This window comes from Triplophysa rosa, linkage group LG9 (assembly GCF_024868665.1).
Source record: "Triplophysa rosa linkage group LG9, Trosa_1v2, whole genome shotgun sequence".
NCBI lineage: Eukaryota > Metazoa > Chordata > Actinopteri > Cypriniformes > Nemacheilidae > Triplophysa > Triplophysa rosa.
In genome coordinates this window covers 10,853,485-10,873,066 of record NC_079898.1, presented here as the reverse complement: position 1 = coordinate 10,873,066, position 19,582 = coordinate 10,853,485, and the positions used below count along the sequence as shown (strand labels likewise).

Sequence of the window (19,582 nt, the reverse complement as noted above, 5' to 3'; positions counted from 1 at the left end):
CAAATCCTTTCATCTACATTACATTCAATGAGGACCTTCACATGAGTGCTGGGGCTGGAGAAAACTCCATTAGTACTTTTCAAAAAATTACAATAGACAAATTTGGGTTTGCAGTTCCCTTCAGCTAAGATGACGTCGTATATGGCATCTAAAAAAACGCATCTTCAGTCAAGGTACCCAAATGCCAGCTCTGTACAGCAAAGTGCTTTGGCAATCCAGTGTCACACATGTCACAGTATTCTTTGAAACGGGTTCTCTTTTGGATTAAGTCTTGGCACTCGTGAAATTGGACATGGCAGTGAACAGCTCATTTGTGAGTTTCGATGGTGGCATTCAACAGTTAAAAGGTGAAGATACTTTGGTAATCATACCAGCCATTCTCAGTACGATCAGTGGGCTTGGAATCGCGGGGAATGTTTTGGTGCTTGTCGTTCTTATCTACGTTTTCACAAGCCAGAGATCATCGGAGGCATATGTCATGCTCGCCAATGTGAGCGCAACTGACTTGTTGATACTCTGCCTGTGCGCTCCCATGCGCGCGGTCACATACTACAAGCGCACTTGGACACTGGGGCTAATGGCTTGCAAAACTACAGAGTGGATCCAGCATAGCTGCCTGGCCGTCAAAGCTTTTACACTGTTAGCAGCGAGCCAAGCGCGCCATAACTTTTCCTCCAATCCAGATGACCAGTCAAATTTCCGCCAAAAGAACGTTTTGGTAACCTTAGTGATCATATGGACGGTTGCGCCTGTATTTCCAATTCCTGATATCGTATTCTCTAGGTTAAAAGAAGATGGAAATATCAGTCTGTGCGTCTCTGAATTAAACTCTGACTCCCAAGATGTCATGCGACTGTACAGCAAGCTATTACCGATGGCCATCTATGTTCTTCCCATTATACTCGCCACTGCGTGCCACATCAGGACCATCTTCCACATCAAACCTAGTACGCACGAGGAGCCTCTCCTTGCGCGGCAGTATGAGAGTTCTTTGCTGTATTTAAGCATCATCGCCGTGAACGCGCTGATGATGCTGCCCGAGTGGGCCTCTTGGATGTGGGTGCGTCACAGTCCTGGAGAACGCTGCAAACCTCCAGCTGGCTTGCTGATCTTTGGTCAGGTGTGCGTTTACCTGTCCAGCGCGTTCTGTCCCGCCATCCTTCTCACCATGCACGTGCCTCTCAGAGAAAGTCTTAGTAGTTTGTGTTCTCAATTAACCTGTCGGGGTGCAAAACACAGGCTGGAAATAAAGGGTAACGCAAATGAGATGCGCGCAATGGTTATGAAGGTGTTGGATGAGCGCGCAGGTGTGTCCACTCTGACCGCAACTGAGAGGCATTCGGACGCGTCGTGTCAAACTCTCCCGGATCTTGAGCATTTTTGGAGCGAAAGGCGAAACACTACAGTCCTGGAGGATAGTGATCCGTTACCCTGGGAACGACTGAATCAAAGAAACGTTGAACTTTAAACTCTGACCTCAGTCCGACCTATTTTAAACTTTCCTGATGGTGAGACAAGTCGGTTTTACATCGGACACCTTGGAAATGAAACAGTAGGCCTATAGCCACATGTTGACTAAATGTATGTAGCCTACATTTTCCTTTTGCCCTGGATAGTTTTCTGTTTGCTACCTCTTTGTGTATTTTTAATGTATATGTTTTAAAATATTTTAAGTGTGTGTAAAAATGAAATAATATTTTACAGTGATGATAAAGTGTATGCTAATTCTTTTGTTTAGTTGAGTTAAAATAAAGCCACAAACACAAGCACTATTTAATTGTAAATTATATACTTCTGTAAATGTGCATCATAAAGGTATGGACAGAAAGAAAATACTAACAAGAAGGCAAGTGACAAAAAGAGGTAAGTATTATCGGCACCATGGATGCTATTATAAACACAACTAGTGCCTAATGGATGATTACCCTTTGGTGAAATTTGCAAAAGATGCTTTATAACAGATCATCATTATTTCATTGATAATCCTTATTGGTTTCTACAAAATACACTTTCTCGCCAGTGTTAGGGGTGAACCAAATGTACTGTAACATGCACTACATGCCCAAATGTGGCCTTGACAAGTTAAAATTAGGCTACAAAAGTTTATGAGTGTTTAAGGATTACGTGAAATATAAGTTGAACGTATTACACTTCAACCACTACACTGAACAGTCAAATATTTCTGAATAACGACCCTTGTTCATATGTTGTATAATAGACCACTCATTTGGGTAATCTATATCAATAATGAGTGTCCTTAATGTGAACTCAGATAATGTCCCAAAGTGGAATAATGTAATAATCAATCAGTTTTTTTCAAGTCAGGTTCATAGTCCCTAGAATCTCTGTTTGTTTATACTAATGTAATATAAATCATATTTTAAACATTATGGACAGAATATGAGGCTTACTCTATCATGTAAATAAAGTGGTTTTAATGAAATGTAAAGATTAATAGGCCTACACAGCATGTAGTCACCATAGGTTGTCTGGTCTTGAGTACTGATCTACACTGTATCAACAAGGCCATCTACTGGTTTTGGGAGGTACTGACACATTTTAAATATTTTGCAAACACACTGCAAACATGGCCATCTTCTGGCCTTTTTGAGAACTACATCAAATATCTATTAGTTGCCACAATGTATTTTTCTTTTGAATTGTTCTAATTGAATAAAATAAACAATCATCAGGATTAAAAGTAAAAAAGTGTTAGTTTAAACACCACGCGGTAACACAAACACAGCTAGAAAGTTCATGCTATAGTTTAACAGTTTTACGTAAAATATTTAATATTTTTGTTGTGCACTATGCTTCTATTTATGATTCTATATTATGCTTCTATTGTTTTTAAAACGTATTAAAGTTTTGACCCCACATGCTGCTCTACGCAATCAATACCAGAAATAAGTGATTATGATTAAAAAACACATTTAATAATCATTTTTACAACAAGGTGGTGAGGAAATCCTTGTAACTGCGATTTCAGTTGCGCGACATTGTATTCTAAAGAAGATACACAGTTAAAAGTTTTATCCAATGAAAATTCAGAGAGATTTATGACATAGGCGGGGCTCTAAATACAGAACGGAATACGTGCAAACCGAAACTAAACAGTAGAGAACAGCAAAGACTGACCTCCCTCTAAAGGGTAACCTTAATTCATCAATTTATTCATTAATTTCTCTTTTTTTGTACACTTCACGATGTTCATTTGTGAGCGTGTTGTTGTATAACAAACGCTCCTTTTATGGATGACGACTTTATGGCGAATAAGTTCGTCTCATACAAACGCAATACGCGTTATAGTAAACGCAAAAATGCTGATGTAACATGTTTAATGTACACGGTCTTTGTATTGTTCACTATCCTACGAGATCGTGTTTTCTTTGTGCAGTCCAATGACGCAATCACATTTTCAGACTGCACCTTGCCTGTGTGTAATCTTATACGTAATGCCTTCGTTTTACCTTTCTAGCTTAGGCATCACTCATAATATATTTAAATTATCAAATTTTTGTTTCTCGAATTTCTATTCTCAGGGTATTTTTGATTAAAGCATGTATTAATGTCCAGTTTGAAGTAGGCCTGGGCGGTTTCTATTTAGTGTGATTTATTATAATTAACCTAAATTAACACATTTCTAATGCTTTTTCCCCTTTTAAGTGCTATAATGACATACGCAAGTGACAGGCTTTATAATGAGGTGATCAGGTGGAACTTGGGTCGTTATACAGAAATAGTCAAAGTCAGCGAGATTTTGCTTTACTTGCCATGCCTCACGCTCACTGATAGGGTAAGCATCACATTTAATCCAAAACACAACTATAAAATTACAACTCATGTCAGATATGTGACTGATCATCCAAGCTCAAATATACTGACCAGATTTTGATCATAGATCATGTAAAACTTTACATATTGTTAAACTTTACAGGAGGAGGTTGAAGCCAGAAACACTTCTACTGGCAACTCTGCTGCTGTGCAGATGCTTTTGAGCAACCTGCGCAGACGAGAGAACTGGCCTGAGGAGTTCATCGCTGCACTGCAGAGGTGTGAACACAGAACACTGGCTGATCAGCTCAGTGATGCTTATAACAGGATCAGGGGAAGGACGAGTAAGAGCTTTCTGTCGGGCACTTGCTTTTGTTAAAAGCAGTAGGGTAGGTATTTAGCGAATGCCCATTTTCTGTGTTTGTGTTCTGTCTATAGATAATGCAGCTGCTGCACCTGCACAAGCTCCTGCTGCTGATTCCACAGCTGCTGCTACAACAACAACAACGGTAACTACACCTACTGTCCCAGTGACCACTCCTCCCCATCTGACTCCACCTTCAGTTAATGCTCCAGCACAGACGACTGCTCCTTCAGACATCGCAGCTCAAGTTCCACCACCACCTTCTGATCTTCTGCATGTAGAGCAAGTCCCCGCTCCAGACGCCTCTCCTGAACCTGCATCTCAACCTCAAATTCCACCTCCTGTTGTAGTTTCCTCCCAAACATCTCTCCCTGTTGTCCCAACCTCCGAAGTGGCTTCAAGTAAAGTTTCAAACCAGGGTGGGGAAACTGAGAACGAAACAACCATTTCTGACACCCCAGATGGCCAAACCACCACCTCCTTAACTGATGGCAAGGTTCTCTCCACCTCAAGTGCTCCAGCATCCTCCTCAAGCGCCTCTCTTGACCCCACTACAAACTCCCACTCCATCTCACAGAGCTCCCAGAACTCAGAGAAGGACCAGGTACCATTAGTTGTTGAAGAGACCTCAGAGAAGCTCCCTGTCCAGGACACCAATTCTCCTTTAAATATGGAACCAGAAGAATGCTCTGACCCAACTGTAAATGAGGTAATGCTCTGTCAAAAATAGAAACATTACACAGCATGACATATCAAGATTTCCAAAGCCAGCAAGCCATTCACATTTTCAACCATTATTCTGTCATTTTATGCAGCTTAATCTTGTATTTTCTCTGCAGACTGTTCAGTGGACCAACACAGTTGGAATGCCAATCAAAGCCCAAACAACTGCCATAAAAACACCTCAGGCAACACCTTCTTCCCCTGCTGATGTAGTTACTCGCTGCCTCCCTTCTGTCAGCCAGGAATATTTCAGTAAACCTGGTGTTCTTCATCCAGATGAAGAAGAGCCGTGCTCGACAACTACAGATGATTTGGAGATCAGCAGGACACCAGAGCCTTCAGCAGAACTTGGACAGTCCAGTAGTCTTGAGCACTCCAGCAAGCCTCACTCTTTCATCAATGAGAGCTCAGATGCTTCCTCATCTCAAAACCTGCCTCAAGAGGACCTCTTTGAATCTCTATGTGAAAGTGAAGCAGGAATACTGACCAGCATAATTCACTTTGCTGAGGAAGGATCTGCTGAAAATTTAAATGGTCAGCCACCAAACATGCTTGGTAACATATTCAATCCATGTGGGGGTTCAGAAAATCTGCAACATAGCAAAGGAATCTCTAAAGACCAACCTGTCCAAACTTATGAAAACAGAGAAAGTGTGGTTTATCTTCGTAAGCCATCTGGCCGAGATGCCATCAGACCATCAGACCAGGAGAGGTCAACATCCATTAACTACCAGGAGCAAGAATCAAATGCCACCAAGCAAGCAAGTAGTCCTAAAGTAGGCCCGAGAGAAGAGGGCCAGACAACAAGCCACATAAATAAACTCCACCTTACTGCTGCAGCAGCTGCTGTAGGCATTGGCCTTTTTGTGGTCTGGAAAATCAAGCACTAATTCTTAAAGTTATTAAAGCTGCTGTCACGCTTATGTTTAACAAAAGAGTTTTATTTTCTGTGCCTCTCAGGGAAAGTCTTAGTAGTTTGTGTTGTGGAAATGAGATGTGCCCAATGGTTATGAAGGTGTTGGATGAGCGAGCAGGTGTGTCCACTCTGACCGCAACTGACGCGTCGTGTCAAACTCTCCCAGATCCAACATTTGGAGTCATGGAGGATAGTGATTCTGTTACCCTGGGAACGACTGAATCAAAGCAACGTTGAACTTTAAACTCTGACCTCTATATCTGATTTATTTAAACACTTTCCTTAAGGTGAGACAAGTTGGTTTTCTACATCGGACACGCTGGAAATTAAACAGTAGGCCTATAGCCACATGTTGTCTAAATGCATGTACATTTTCATTTTGCCCTGGGTGGTTTTCTGTTTGCTACCTCTTTGTGTATTTGTATGTATATGTTTTGAAATATTTTAATAAAATAATATTTTACAATGATGATAAAGTGTATGCTTATTCTTTTGTTTAGTTGAGTTTAAATAAAGCCCTATTTAATTTTAAATGATGTAAACATATTTCTGTAAATCATATGAGAGGTAGGGACAGAAAGAAAAGACTAATAAAAAGGCAAGTGGGAATAAGTGGTAAGTATTACTAGCAGCACACAGGATGCTATCATAAGCACTAATAGTTTCTAATGGATGATTACCCTTAGGTGAAATTTGAAAGAGATGCCTTAAGATCATAATTATTTCATTGAAAATCCTTATTGGTTGCTACAAAATACATTTTCTCGCCAGTGTTAGGGGTGAACCGAATGTACTGTATCATGCACTACAGAGTAAAACATGTGGTCTTGACAAGTTAAAATTAGGCTACAACAGTTTATAGGTGTTTAAGGATTATGTTAACTACAAGTTAAATGTATTTCACAGGTCTCAGTGGAATGCTTGATCCTTACTGGATATTTCTGAATTATGACCTTTGTTCTTATGTTGTATAACAGACCACTCTGGGTAATTTATATCAATAATGCCTTTCCTACACAGGTGCACTTAAGGTGAACTCAGATCATGTCACAGTAAGTGGAATAATGTTATAGCAAAATATATCAATCCTTCGGGTTCATAGCCCCTACAATCTTTGTTTATTTTAGGTAGAAATATAATAAAAATAATATTTGAAACATTACATAGGTCAGAACACGAGGTTTACTCTATCATGTAGAGTGGTTTTAATGAAATGTAAAGATTAATACAGCATGTAGTCGTCATAGGTTGTCTGGTCTTGAGTACTGATCTACACTGTATCAACAAGGCCATCTACTGGTCTTTGGGAAGAACTGACACATTTTAAATATTGTGTAAACACACTGCAAACATGGCCATCTCCTGGCATTTTGGGGAACTACATTCAATGTCATTTGAATTATTCTAATTTAATAAAATAAATAATCATCAGGATTAAAAGTTAAAAAACTGTTAGTCTAAATAAACACCACGCGGTTGACACAAGCACAGCTAGAAACTCCATGATATAGCTTAACAGATTTATCTAAATTGTTACGCATGCTTCTCTGTAGTGTGCTTTTTAAGCGTCAACCCATTCGTGGACGTGCCTTATTTTTGTATCAGATTTTTCGAAGGTGTGCTTATTAGACTTATTAGAGTGTCGTGCTACAAAAACACATTTAAAATACACCAAGGTGGCGAAGGAAATGATTGTACACTGCAATTTCAGTGGCGCTATATTGTATTCTAAAGATGGTACACAGTTAAAAGTTTTATCCAATGAAAATTCAGAGAGGTTGATGACATGCCATGGCAGGGCTTTAAATACAGAACGGAAGACGTGCAAACCGAAACTAGTAGTAGCCTACGATCTGCGAGGAACAGCAAAGACTGACCTTCCTCTAAAGGGTAAATTCAATTACTCTTTTTTTTTTAAATATATTTTACAATGTTTATTTGTGAGATAATTGTATGCGTTGTGTATCGTATGTAAATGTCTGTTGCATAACAGGCGCTCCTTTTATGGGTGACGACTTTATGGCGAACAAGTTCCTCTGATACAAACTGTCTCGTGTTATTTTAAACGTAAAAATACAATTTGATTTAAAACATGCTTATGTACACGGTCTTTGGATTGTTCGATATCCTGCGACTTGCTCTTCGTATACAACCAATAGATAAATCGTGTTTAATTCTAGAATATAAGCACAATCTTAATAGTCCACTCATACTGTAACGTTAGTTGTTGCACGGGCTGTAGTAGCTACATACCTGGACATTCTAAAACGCTTAACGTGAAAAAAGCTTAACGTACCTAAACCACGATCATGGAAAACCAAATTTATGGCAAACCTTCCTTGTACTAAACACTTGCTGCTGTCAAAAGAACGAGCTCTTGGTCCGCGGATAAACGGTGCTCAACGCCAGTTAGCCCACTGACGCAATAGCCACGCGAGCATTCGTGCCACAAGAACGCGCTGTATCATCTAATTTATATTTCTGTCCATTTTTATCAGAGCTTTTAGAAACATTTGTGCTGTTTTGTTCTAGTTTGCTCCACAAGCTATTCAGCTCGACGTAACGACACTGAAAGCCAGGAGTTAGCAACTTTATTAGCCTCATTTCTTAATATTGGTTTCAGACGGGGCATAAAGAGTAGGCTACGCCACTTTTTAACACAATGCACGGTGGCTTTTGAAGTATTAATTACAACTAAAACGACAGAAATTTGTCTAAGCCACGTTAAGATGTTTTCTCTTATAATGGACTTCTATGGTGAGAACGCTTAACGTGATATTATTTACTTTATCCGCGGAACAAGAGCTCGTTCTTGTGAGAGCAGCATGTGTTTATTAGAAGTAAAATTTGACATGAATTTTGTTTTCCTTGATCTAGGTACGTTGCGCCACTTTAAGCGTTTTTCACGTTAAGCGTTTTAGAACGTCCCGTACATACCTTTCACTATCTTTGACCATTTAACACATGTTTGTCAATACTGAAACAGTGAATTTGCTGTATATCAAGGCAGATGATTCTTTTGTACAGTATATTTTAGTATATCAGACAATAACGTTAAATGTTTTCTGCAAAATAGCTGGGTCGTTTAGAGGACATTCCACCAAGGAGCAGGTTTGCCAGTTTCCTTGAACAAAAGCCAAGTAACAAGTCTGTCATTGTGACCTCAACTGGGTGCTTTAAAGCTTATAATAATTTATTAGAAACTGAATAGGTTTGGACCTGGCTGGGTGCACAATAGCTTATAGAGGAATGACATTACCTGGCAAGGTGAGTGTGGCTCAGGAGAGTGAGCGGGCCCTCATGTGTCTGTTATCATACAATAGGAAATCATTTATGGCTCTGTTCCAATAGAACTGTGTAGTGGTTGACCTTTGAGAGACGTGTGTTATGATAGGCGAGTTATGCATGTCTTGAATAATTCAGAAAGCTCTGTGAGTCTCAGCTGAGATGAGCAGGGCTGGGGAGTAACGAAATACATGTAACTTAGTTACATATTTAAAATACAAAATTTGAGTAACTGTATTTAATTACAGTTACTTTTAAATGGGTAGTAATCAAATTATAGTTGCATTCGAAAAGTATTTTAGATTACCAAAGTGATTACTTGGAAATGTAATGTCATTTATTTCATTAAACATTAATATAAACTGTAACAGGCAATTAATGTAAACAGCAACTGTCGATTCTCTGACTTTGACAATCTGCAAAAGCATCCTAAACTAAATTTATGCTTATAGGTTTCATACCTCTTGCCGAAGTTCTCTTTTTCCTCACAATTCTCTTTTTCAGCCACAATTCTGACTTCTTAGAATTGTGTGACATATACTCACAATTGTGGACTATAATGTCCAATGATGGGAAACTGTAAAACTGATGTTGTTTAAAATAATATGCGGAGGAAAGCCAAGTCATCTGTTTGGTGATCCCTTTGTTTTATGTACCTTATTAGTATTCCAAGTATTCTAAAGTATTTATTTAGATTAAGTTACAAAATTTGTGTAATCTAATGAAATACGTTACAGATGACTTTTTAAAGCATGTATTTTGTAATCTGTAGTGAAATACATTTTAAAAGAAACCTTCCCAGCCCTGGAGATGAGCAACACTGTCATTGACAACAGATTATAATACCTGAGCTGTTTGAGTGCAAACAGGAGACAAATAAAAAATTCTCGCATTGCTAATCTGTCCTTGCTAAGGCTGGGTTTGGGTCATGTTCTTGTTTGGTTAGGCTGACTTCACAGGTCATGAACATGCACTAGCAGTCCAAAACTTGGACACATTTGACTGAATTTATGTTTCTTGTGAAGCCATTTGTATCCTTACGCTTAAGTGCCTAAAATAATTTCTGCAGATATAGATGATCAAATCTGTCAATGCTGCGTTCTAACAGAATATGCGTACTCTGTAGAATTAAAAATATATTTTCTTAAAATATGTCAATAACTTTAGCTGTTTTATTCTAAAATGTGGAAAGAGTGCATTGTGTAACCAGACTATCTGAACATCTGTGTCCCATAATCATATGTTGCATGGATTATACTCAGTTTAGAAATTAATATGTGCTCTCTGAACAAAAAGCGGTAAAAACACATCTGACCTAGCCTCTTTGAACCTTCTTCCCTGGCATTCTACAGTGTTGTACATGATTTTCCTTCTCCTGGGAAAAGTAAGGAGAGTGAGCACACTGTGACTAACCATTGCAGATCAGCAGTATTCTGCTTTGAAGTTTGTAATTCATTATTTTTTTTACCAGTGGGGTAACATCAGTTCTAAACTTACTAAGATAGAGGGAAATATTAAAGTAATTATCCTGTCAGTGTTGTTTCATTTCATCACAGCTGTGATGTGTTAGATGGGGATTTCCCACATGGGGATTCCTTTAAAGTTTAGGGAGTTGTAAGGGAACTCTAGGGGATTATAAAAAAAATGATAAAACACCAATACTACATGAATACTAGATTATATGCCTAAATAAAGTACCAAATTTCATAAACATTCATTATTAAACATTCATTAAACATTCATTTTGTATGCGTTTCATTTTATTTACTTTGATACATTTTCAATATACCATACATTTTTAATATAGGGGCAGTTTCCCAGACAGGGATTAAGCCTATAGTCCCAGACTAATTTAAATGTAAGAGGTGTGTGATTGTTTTCTCAAGATGCGCACAGACACAGTTATGATTTTTTTGTAAAGTAAGTTTTAAAAAAACATAAACATTTTGAAACCGCCCCATAGTGTTTTACAGAAATAAATAATCTTATTTTTGACGGAGGTGGCGTTTAAAGGGTTTTGCATCTGAACTCTTCATATATTCTTAGAAGGTTAGCAGACATATTGATTCATTAACATTGCAATGTGTAGTAATGTAATCCTACTTAATAACAAAAAGAACATAAAACAGTGCAGTATTCAAAATTAGCATGAATAGTGTGGCATATTGCATCCCCAAATGATTACTGTTTAATAAATGATGCGCTGCCTTCTCATCTCACACAAACAAGAATTTTGCCTCTCTGGCTTGATTATGCAGCACGTGATTTTTGGCTTTAGGTTTTGTTTTTAAGAATGCAATCAAATCTTTTTTTTTCTTTTGTGTGAAACTGTTTTCTTATTAAGGCCAAATGGAAACTTAAGGGAAACTTAACAATTCAATAATGGAATACAAGATTTCACTTTCAATTAAAAGCTTTCATCCTCCTCCTGAAGTAGGATAAATTTGTGCAGTGCAATGATGCAATCACATTTACACACTGCACCCTGCCTAACTGTGTATAATCTATACAATAAAACATTCACTTTATCTTTCTCGCTTTCATAGGCATCACTTAATAGATTTTTGTTTCTCACATTTTTTCTCAGGGCTGATTTTTGATTAAAGTATGTATTAACGTCCAGTTTAAAGTAGACGTGGGTGGTTTCTATATAGTGTGATTTGTAATATTGAACCACTAAGTTAACACTTTTCTATTACTTTTTCCCTTCCAAGTGCTAAAATGACATACGCAAGTGACCGGCTTTATAATGAGGCGATCAGGCGGAATTTGGGATATTATGCAACAATAGTCAAAGTGAAAGAGATTTTGCCTTATTTGCCGTGCCTCACGCTCACTGATAAGGTAAGCATCACATTTAACCCATAACGCAACTATAACATTCAACTCGTGTCAGATATGTGATCATCCAAGCTCAAATATAATAATGATAAGATATTGATCATAGATCATGTAAAACTTTACATATTGTTAAACTTTACAGGAGGAGGTTGAAGCCAAAAAAGACTCTGCTGGGAACTATGCTGCTGTGCAGATGCTTTTGGACAACCTGCGCAGACGAGAGAACTGGCCTGAGGAGTTCATCACTGCACTGCGGACCTGTGAACACAGAACACTGGCTGATCAGCTCAGTGATGCTTATGACAGGATCAGGGGAAGGACGAGTAAGAGCTTTCTTAGTCATAGACTTACTTTTGTTAAAAGCAGTAGGGTAGGTATTTATCGAATGCCCATTTTCTCTGTTTGTGTTCTGTCTATAGATAATGCAGCTGCTGCACCTGCACAAGCTCCTGCTGCTGATTCCACAGCTGCTGCTACAACAACGGTAACCACAGTAACCATTCATATTGTCCCAGTGACCACTCCTCCCCATCTGACTCCACCTTCAGTTAATGCTCCAGCACAGACGACTGCTCCTTCAGACATCGCAGCTCAAGTTTCACCACCAGCTTCTGATCTTCTGCATGTAGAGCAAGTCCTTGCACCTGCCGCCTCTCCTGGACCTGCATCTCAACCTCAAATTCCTCCTCCTGTTGTACTCTCCTCCCAAACATCTCTCCCTACTGTTGTCTCAGCCTCCAATGTGACTTCAACTGTTCAGCAAAATGAAGTCCGACCCCAGGTTGGGGCAACTGAAAACAAAACACCCATTTCAGACAAACCAGATGGCCAAACCACCACTTCCTTAACTGATGGCAACCTTTTTTCCACCTTAAGTGTTCAAGCTTCCTCTTCAAGTGCCTCTCTAAGCCAAACTACAAACTCTTACTCCACCTCACAGAGTTCCCAGAACTCAGAGAAGGACCATGTACCATTAGCTGTTGAAGAGACCTCTGAGAAGCTTCCTGTCCAGGACACCAATTCTCCTTTAAATATGGAACCAGAAGAATGCTCTGACCCAACTGTAAATGAGGTAATGCTCTGTCAAAAATAGAAACATTACACAGCATGACATATCAAGATTTCCAAAGCCAGCAAGCCATTCACATTTTCAACCATTATTCTGTCATTTTATGCAGCTTAATCTTGTATTTTCTCTGCAGACTGTTCAGTGGACCAACACAGTTGGAATACCAATCAAAGCCCAAACAACTGCCATAATAACACCTCAGGCAACACTTTCTTCCCCTGCTGATGTAGTTACTCGCTGCCTCCCTTCTGTCTGCCAGGAATATTTCAGTAAACCTGGTGTTCTTCAAGTTCCAAATGAAGCAGTTGTCATGCAAGAAGAGCCGTGCTCGACAACTACAAGTGATTTGGAGATCAGCAGACCAGAGCTTTCAGCAGAGCCTGTACAGTCTGTTAGTCTTGAGCACCCCATCAATCCTCTCTCTTCCATCAGTGAAAGCTCAGATGCTTCCAGCCTGAACCAGCCTGAAGAGGACCACTATGAATCTTCATGGGAAAGTCAAATGGGAACACGGCAACATGAATTACGTTGGTCAGAGGAACCATCTGATGAAAATTTAAATGGTCAGCCCCCAAGAATGCTGAGTAACACATTCAATCCATGTGGGGGTTCCTGAAATCTGCAACATAGCACAGGAATCTCTGAAGACCAGCCAGCCCAGAGTTATGAAAACAGAGAAAGTGTGGTTTATCTTCGTAAGCCATCTGGCCGAGATGCCATCAGACCATCAGACAAAGAGAGGTCAACCACTATTAACTACCAGGAGCAAGAATCAAATGCCACCAAGCAAGCAAGTAGTCCTAAAGTAGGCCCGAGAGAAGAGGGCCAGACAACAAGCCACATAAATAAACTCCACCTTACTGCTGCAGCAGCTGCTGTAGGCATTGGCCTTTTTGTGGTCTGGAAAATCAAGCACTAATTCTGAAGTCTTAAAGTTATTAAAAGTGCTGTCACACTCATGTTTAACAAAACCAAGTTTCCAAGTTGCTTTTCTTCAGTAAAGTGGATACTAACTGTTCCAAGCTCCAGAAATGTACAGTACAAGTAGTCTTTTTTTGCACTGAAAACCAAGTCTTCTAAAGCCATATACAGCAGCTTTGTGTAAGGATTGTATTTGTGCATACATTTACACCTGTACGGCCCGACCATTCACATCCTTAAAATCAAACTCTGATCTTACCTCTTACCTGATCCAATTTGCTCCATATTATGTTATACAGTAATCAGCTGTACATTTATGAAAGGTCACATGAGTATACAGGGCTCTTGCACTTTTATGTAAAACTAATTCTAAACACTCGCTCAAGAAATACACAGATCTACAGAGCTGCTCCTATCACCACGTCTTTACAAAAGACTCAAAGTTTGCTCTGAAACACATTTTATTCCTTTTGAATATTTTAGTGAACTCTTTTTCCATCAGTCCCACATCCACTCTTTCTCCAAATTCCTTTTAAGACTGTCCAACTGGATAAAACAATGCATCTGCACAGGTGGCTGTAAATATGGATTGAAAATAACCAAGTGTCATGTTTCTGGAGAAAAAAAATCCTATTTTTGTTTCAGTTATCACAAATGCAGCAACGAAGAAAGTGTTGAATCCATGTTGCTGTGTACCAAAATTGCACTTTAGATTTGATTATTGTAATGTTTAAGTTCTATTTTATTCATAATGAAAACAGAGAAAAAAGTATGAATGACTCAGAGTTATGTGTACTCTCTTTCAACTGAACATTTAATATCTGTGTTTGGTAATATTTTAGCCTAAATAGCACTTTTACAACTTTTGGTGTGATGTGAAATTCAGTATGGCTGAATATGGTTTTAAATAAACTGCATGTGGTAATGTTATTACTGATATTTTAAGCGTTTTCTGGGATTTTCTTTACTATATATAAATAAATATATGAATGCACAGTAGTCTCTGAAACAATATATGTGACTAAACTGTTTCTTGTATGTGTAATTGTGTCCATCTTGTTTTCGGTTAATGATTTTAAAATAAAGTGGCCTTCTACGAGTTTTGTGTTCATTCACAAAATAAAAAATTGTGACCAAATGATTTCTGGCATCGCTAGAAACGTGTGAATCGCGCCATCTTCCGGTAAAGTAAGGAACGACATCAGCGGATTTCTGATTGGCTCGCTGCTGTTACAGATGACAGGAAAAGCGCATTCATTGGCCATTCGAATAACGCTCGTGTTGTAAAACATAACGGCGAAAACATTTTCCATAGTGATGTCAATGGCCGTTAGAAATACTGATAATGCATTTATATACATTAACGGTCATTTCTCTACTCAACAGTCCATGTAGAGATTTCTGCTAAACATTAAATACCAATGGAGCTGAATGGCTTCCCCTGTGACGGTGAGGGATGTGTGGAGGAGCAAGAAGAATCGACAGCGCGCAGGCTCCCGCGATCAAAGAAGACTGAAACGACATGTAGCATAATTGCTACACCGAGTGCGGACAGCGAAGCGGCCAGTGGTGGTGCATCCAAAGGGCAGCGAAAAGCAAAATCGACTCCGGCGATGCTGAGGCTCGATTCGCTGAAGAAGAACAGGCCGCGTAGGTGAACCATCTTGTTATGGCGCTAGGTAACGTTAACGGGGTTAACGGAGCTGATGACGCAAAGAACCGATAGTGACAAATACACAAATTGCAAATGAAACCCTGTAATTACTGTTTCGTTTGATATATATATTTTTGTTGTTGTCCATTTTGTCTTCTTACGATTAAGAGTAAACCATTTATAAATCGGTTAAGTTTACTTGCTTACTAGTAGTTTACTAGGATATAATATTTCTTAGTAACCTCACTGTAGTCAGATATTGTGTTCAAATAATAGGATTTTTTTAATTTATTTAAAAATTAAACATTTATTTTAATTTTGAGTGCTGAAAATTGTTTATTTGTATTTAATTAATACAAGCTAGAGTCTCGTTTCTAAAGTCTAATGTATTATTTTACTAAGCCTGAAGCCTAGAGATATCTTGTTTGGTGACTAACGTTCATTTAATATAGCATAATAGTGTACTTAATATATTTACTTTGGTGTATTTTCTATGATTCAATTCATAAAATACTCTTATCACTAATGCTGTACATTTAATAATGCGATCATTATTAAATGTACCTCTTAAACAGATAACTGCTCCTTAAGAGCAATACTCCACTTCCACTACTCCTATAGTGTGCACTATAGTGTCTTATTATATGTACAGTTTATTTCTAATGTATGTAACACTACCTCTACTTACAACATTATCCATTTGCACAAGTGTACATACATTCTGTTAATATGTATATTCTGCTATATATTACCCTGTACAATGTCTCTTATATGTTATTATCCCGCATTTTCTGTACAATAGTTTTTTATTTTATATATGCATATTTTAGAATCTTTTAGACTGTAAATCTTATTATATTTGTATTGTCATTGTGTTGAATGTCTGTACTAGAAGCTTCCAACACCAAAGAAAATTCCTTGTGTGTGCAAGCACACTTGGCAATAAAGCTCTTCTGATTCTGATTATATTTTGTTATTGGTGCCCAGCTTTTCCATGGTTTGGCTTAGACATAGGTGGCACACTGGTGAAGCTGATCTACTTTGAGCCCAAAGACATTACAGCAGAGGAAGAACTGGAGGAGGTGGAGAGTCTGAAAAGCATCCGTCGCTACCTCACCTCGCACACTGCCTACGGTAAAACAGGAATTCGAGATGTCCACCTGGAGCTCTCAGATCTCACTCTTTGGGGTCGCAAGGGCAGCCTGCACTTCATACGCTTTCCCACGCACGAGCTGCCCTCCTTCCTGCAGATGGGCCGAGACAAGCACTTCTCCAGTCTGCATACCACTCTCTGTGCTACCGGAGGTGGTGCATTTAAGTTTGAGGATGACTTCCGTACGGTGTGTCAGAGTAGACATGCCTATTTTGTGTATTGTTTCACTAATTTTGTATATCTAATTAGTTTTACTGAATGTCCCTCTGTGGTGATTCTTCTCTTCAAGATGGCCAATCTGCTGCTGGTGAAGCTGGATGAGCTGGACTGCCTGATAAATGGGGTTTTGTACGTGGTCTCAAGTGGTCCATCTGAATGTTACTACTTTGTGAACCCAACAGACCCAGAGCGCTGTGAGCAGAAAGCTTACAACCTGGAGAGCTGTCCCTTTCCTCTGCTGCTGGTCAACATTGGCTCAGGGGTCAGCATACTGGCTGTATACTCCAAAGACAACTACAAGCGGGTGACTGGAACCAGGTTGGTTATAGCTTTGAAAGCATTCATTTCTAATAACTCAGTGACATCTCTAACAGATCTGTTTCGTCATCATCTTCAGCCTTGGTGGTGGTACATTCCTTGGGCTTTGTTGCTTGTTGACTGGATGTTCCACCTTTGAGGAGGCACTTGCAATGGCGTCAGAGGGAGAGAGTACACGTGTAGATAAACTAGTCAAGGACATCTATGGTGGAGGCTATGAGAGATTTGGCCTGCCAGGATGGGCTGTAGCATCCAGGTATAGACACTTACATTGTGTATATGTCTATGAATTCACATAATGCATGTTTGTCAGGTTAATGAATGCAGCGTTTGTGTATTTTCATAGTTTTGGGAACATGATGTCTAAGGAGAAGAGAGACTCCGTCACTAAAGAGGATCTGGCTAGAGCCACACTTGTCACCATCACAAACAACATTGGCTCGATCACACGCATGTGTGCACACAATGAGGTACATGTTTACGTTTACACTATAAGGTTAAGCAATATTATGTTTCCTGCCTTTGTTGAAGTCTTGCTCTTGTCTGTCAGCCTCTTTATGGTGCTGCCTTGTGGAATCTGGATCAAGCAGCATTGTACAGGGCTATGAGAGACCAGGGGTCTATCAGCTTTTTGAAAGCACCTGTTCAAAGATTTGTTTCCAGGATAAATGCTTATTGAGACTCTTTCATTCAGAATATTGAACGAGTGGTGTTCGTTGGAAACTTTCTGCGAGTGAACACACTGTCTATGAAGTTGCTGGCTTATGCTTTGGACTACTGGAGCAAAGGACAACTCAAAGCTCTGTTCCTCAGGCATGAGGTGTGTTTTTATAGTATTTGCTCAACAAATCTGAAACAACATGTAACCAGTTCACCCTTAACCAGTGTGTATTCCTTTCATATTTGTTTCCAGGGATATTTTGGTGCGGTTGGAGCGCTTTTGGAATTGTCAAACCCATCCTGATCTGAGCTGTTACCTTTGTTGATGGCTTTCACCAAAGGTCCTAAAATAGTTATGCATTAGACCAAAGCTGCCTTTAAATGTCAGATTGTTATCATACCACACAGTGAACTACACCGACCAAGTCCTATCAGCTATCTGGCAGTATAGCCACTTTTACGTTACCTCCGAACAGTGGGTTATGCCAGCTTGGTAAACAATTGAGGTAAAACATATCCCTATACCAATATACGGTGTTGCTGTAAAACTGATTCATATCTTATTAGAACTTTTAATTACATGTTCGGCAACTAAACCAGAAAAACAAAGAGCTTTAATGGAAAGTAAGTCTGACAAGCAGATTAGCATTAATTGCTGTCATTTATAGTGCTGAAATGTGTCAGCTGTCAGATTATACTGTACTGCTTTTACTGGTAAAGAAATAACATTGGTATTGTGGAATACAGCAATACAGGTTATGATCATATTTGTGTATTCACAACAGGAACACAACTAAAGAGGGATATTTTCTGAGAAATGCAAAAAATTCTCAGAAAAATGTAATTTGTTCTCTAATTTTGTTTTGTTTCATTTTGTTCTTTTGTTGTAGAGGTCTGAACTCTGAAGCATAATAATAAGAGCACTTTTTCAGAGTCAGAATTTCATGCATACCGTATACAGTTCACTCAGACCACCACTTATGTTCGTAGAAAACCAATTTTGTTATACTTTCTGTCATTTTACATGAAAGAACTGTTAAAAAGAAGGGGACCGGGAAGTCTTTTGTCATGAAGAACTAAAATCTTAAGCTTTAAAGGTCATTATAAATGATGGATAACTCCCCTAGGGATGGAAACGTTTGAATTTTTCATCTGCATATTTTTGGTGTCCCTGTTGCTCACATTCATCTTTTCTCTATAACGTTAGTTCATTGATATATGACTTGCTTATTGCTTATGTTTGTACAGAAAATGTGTAGTTTGTTCCTGTAAACAGCAAACATTAAGTGCCTTGTTAAAAGGTGTGCTAGGTTAAGTAGTTTGTTAGTTTAAACATGGATCATATTCTTCAACAAAAACTTTGTACGTTTTTGTATTACAGATAATATGCAATATTGCTTTGTAATAAAAAATATAAAGCACAATTATTATGCTTTTGTTTGAGACACAATACAGAAACATTTAATAGATTTGAAATGAATGTCTTTCTATCAACACGTATCGTTGTTGTTATTATATAATGCACATCAGAATCGCTTGTTACACACGTGAAACGTGAGCATTTGAGAAACCGCAGGACAGCGTTCCGTTAAGCGAGTAGGAAAAACTTTCCTGAACTGTGAAAGGGCTATGTGTTTTTCCTAAAAGTAAATCCAGCCCCCTTTCGCTCGTGTGAAGTCGTCCAC

At 38.8% G+C, this 19,582-nt stretch overlaps 3 protein-coding genes across 4 annotated transcripts; all 3 read left to right on the top strand.

Annotated features, from left to right (window-relative positions):
* On the top strand, positions 1–1,734 carry LOC130558923 (G-protein coupled receptor 151). Its single transcript, XM_057341655.1, has one exon. The coding sequence runs from the start codon at positions 293–295 to the stop codon at positions 1,466–1,468; it is 1,176 nt and encodes a 391-aa protein (XP_057197638.1). The 5' UTR covers positions 1–292; the 3' UTR covers positions 1,469–1,734.
* A 1,346-nt stretch (positions 1,735–3,080) lies between these two features.
* mavs (mitochondrial antiviral signaling protein) lies at positions 3,081–14,992 on the top strand. Its single transcript, XM_057342249.1, has 9 exons — positions 3,081–3,796; positions 3,938–4,118; positions 4,213–4,847; positions 4,978–5,744; positions 5,822–5,970; positions 11,749–11,906; positions 12,046–12,226; positions 12,323–12,975; positions 13,106–14,992. The coding sequence occupies exons 1-9, from the start codon at positions 3,647–3,649 to the stop codon at positions 13,586–13,588; spliced, it is 3,357 nt and encodes a 1,118-aa protein (XP_057198232.1). The 5' UTR covers positions 3,081–3,646; the 3' UTR covers positions 13,589–14,992.
* A 180-nt stretch (positions 14,993–15,172) lies between these two features.
* Positions 15,173–19,339, top strand: pank2 (pantothenate kinase 2). Of its 2 annotated transcripts, none has more exons than XM_057341653.1 (7): positions 15,173–15,543; positions 16,535–16,887; positions 16,990–17,237; positions 17,317–17,493; positions 17,584–17,707; positions 17,932–18,057; positions 18,151–19,339. In XM_057341653.1, the coding sequence occupies exons 1-7, from the start codon at positions 15,315–15,317 to the stop codon at positions 18,199–18,201; spliced, it is 1,308 nt and encodes a 435-aa protein (XP_057197636.1). In that variant the 5' UTR covers positions 15,173–15,314; the 3' UTR covers positions 18,202–19,339. The 2 variants fall into 2 exon arrangements, with proteins under 2 accessions (XP_057197636.1, XP_057197637.1); XM_057341654.1 differs by having other exon boundaries at positions 15,431–15,572.
* Positions 19,340–19,582: the final 243 nt, after the last annotated feature.

What these genes read in the sequence shown, in the direction of transcription:
- LOC130558923 (XM_057341655.1), top strand. Translation starts at nt 293, where the DNA reads ATGGCAGTGAACAGCTCATTTGTGAGTTTCGATGGTGGCATTCAACAG.
- mavs (XM_057342249.1), top strand. Translation starts at nt 3,647, where the DNA reads ATGCTTTTTCCCCTTTTAAGTGCTATAATGACATACGCAAGTGACAGG. An exon ending in ATTTGGAGTCATGGAGGATA is followed by an intron (nt 5,971 to 11,748) that starts GTGATTCTGTTA and finishes CACTAAGTTAAC; the next exon opens with ACTTTTCTATTACTTTTTCC. An exon ending in GCCTCACGCTCACTGATAAG is followed by an intron (nt 11,907 to 12,045) that starts GTAAGCATCACA and finishes TAAACTTTACAG; the next exon opens with GAGGAGGTTGAAGCCAAAAA.
- pank2 (XM_057341653.1), top strand. Translation starts at nt 15,315, where the DNA reads ATGGAGCTGAATGGCTTCCCCTGTGACGGTGAGGGATGTGTGGAGGAG. An exon ending in TTGAGGATGACTTCCGTACG is followed by an intron (nt 16,888 to 16,989) that starts GTGTGTCAGAGT and finishes CTTCTCTTCAAG; the next exon opens with ATGGCCAATCTGCTGCTGGT. An exon ending in GCATGTGTGCACACAATGAG is followed by an intron (nt 17,708 to 17,931) that starts GTACATGTTTAC and finishes TCTTTCATTCAG; the next exon opens with AATATTGAACGAGTGGTGTT.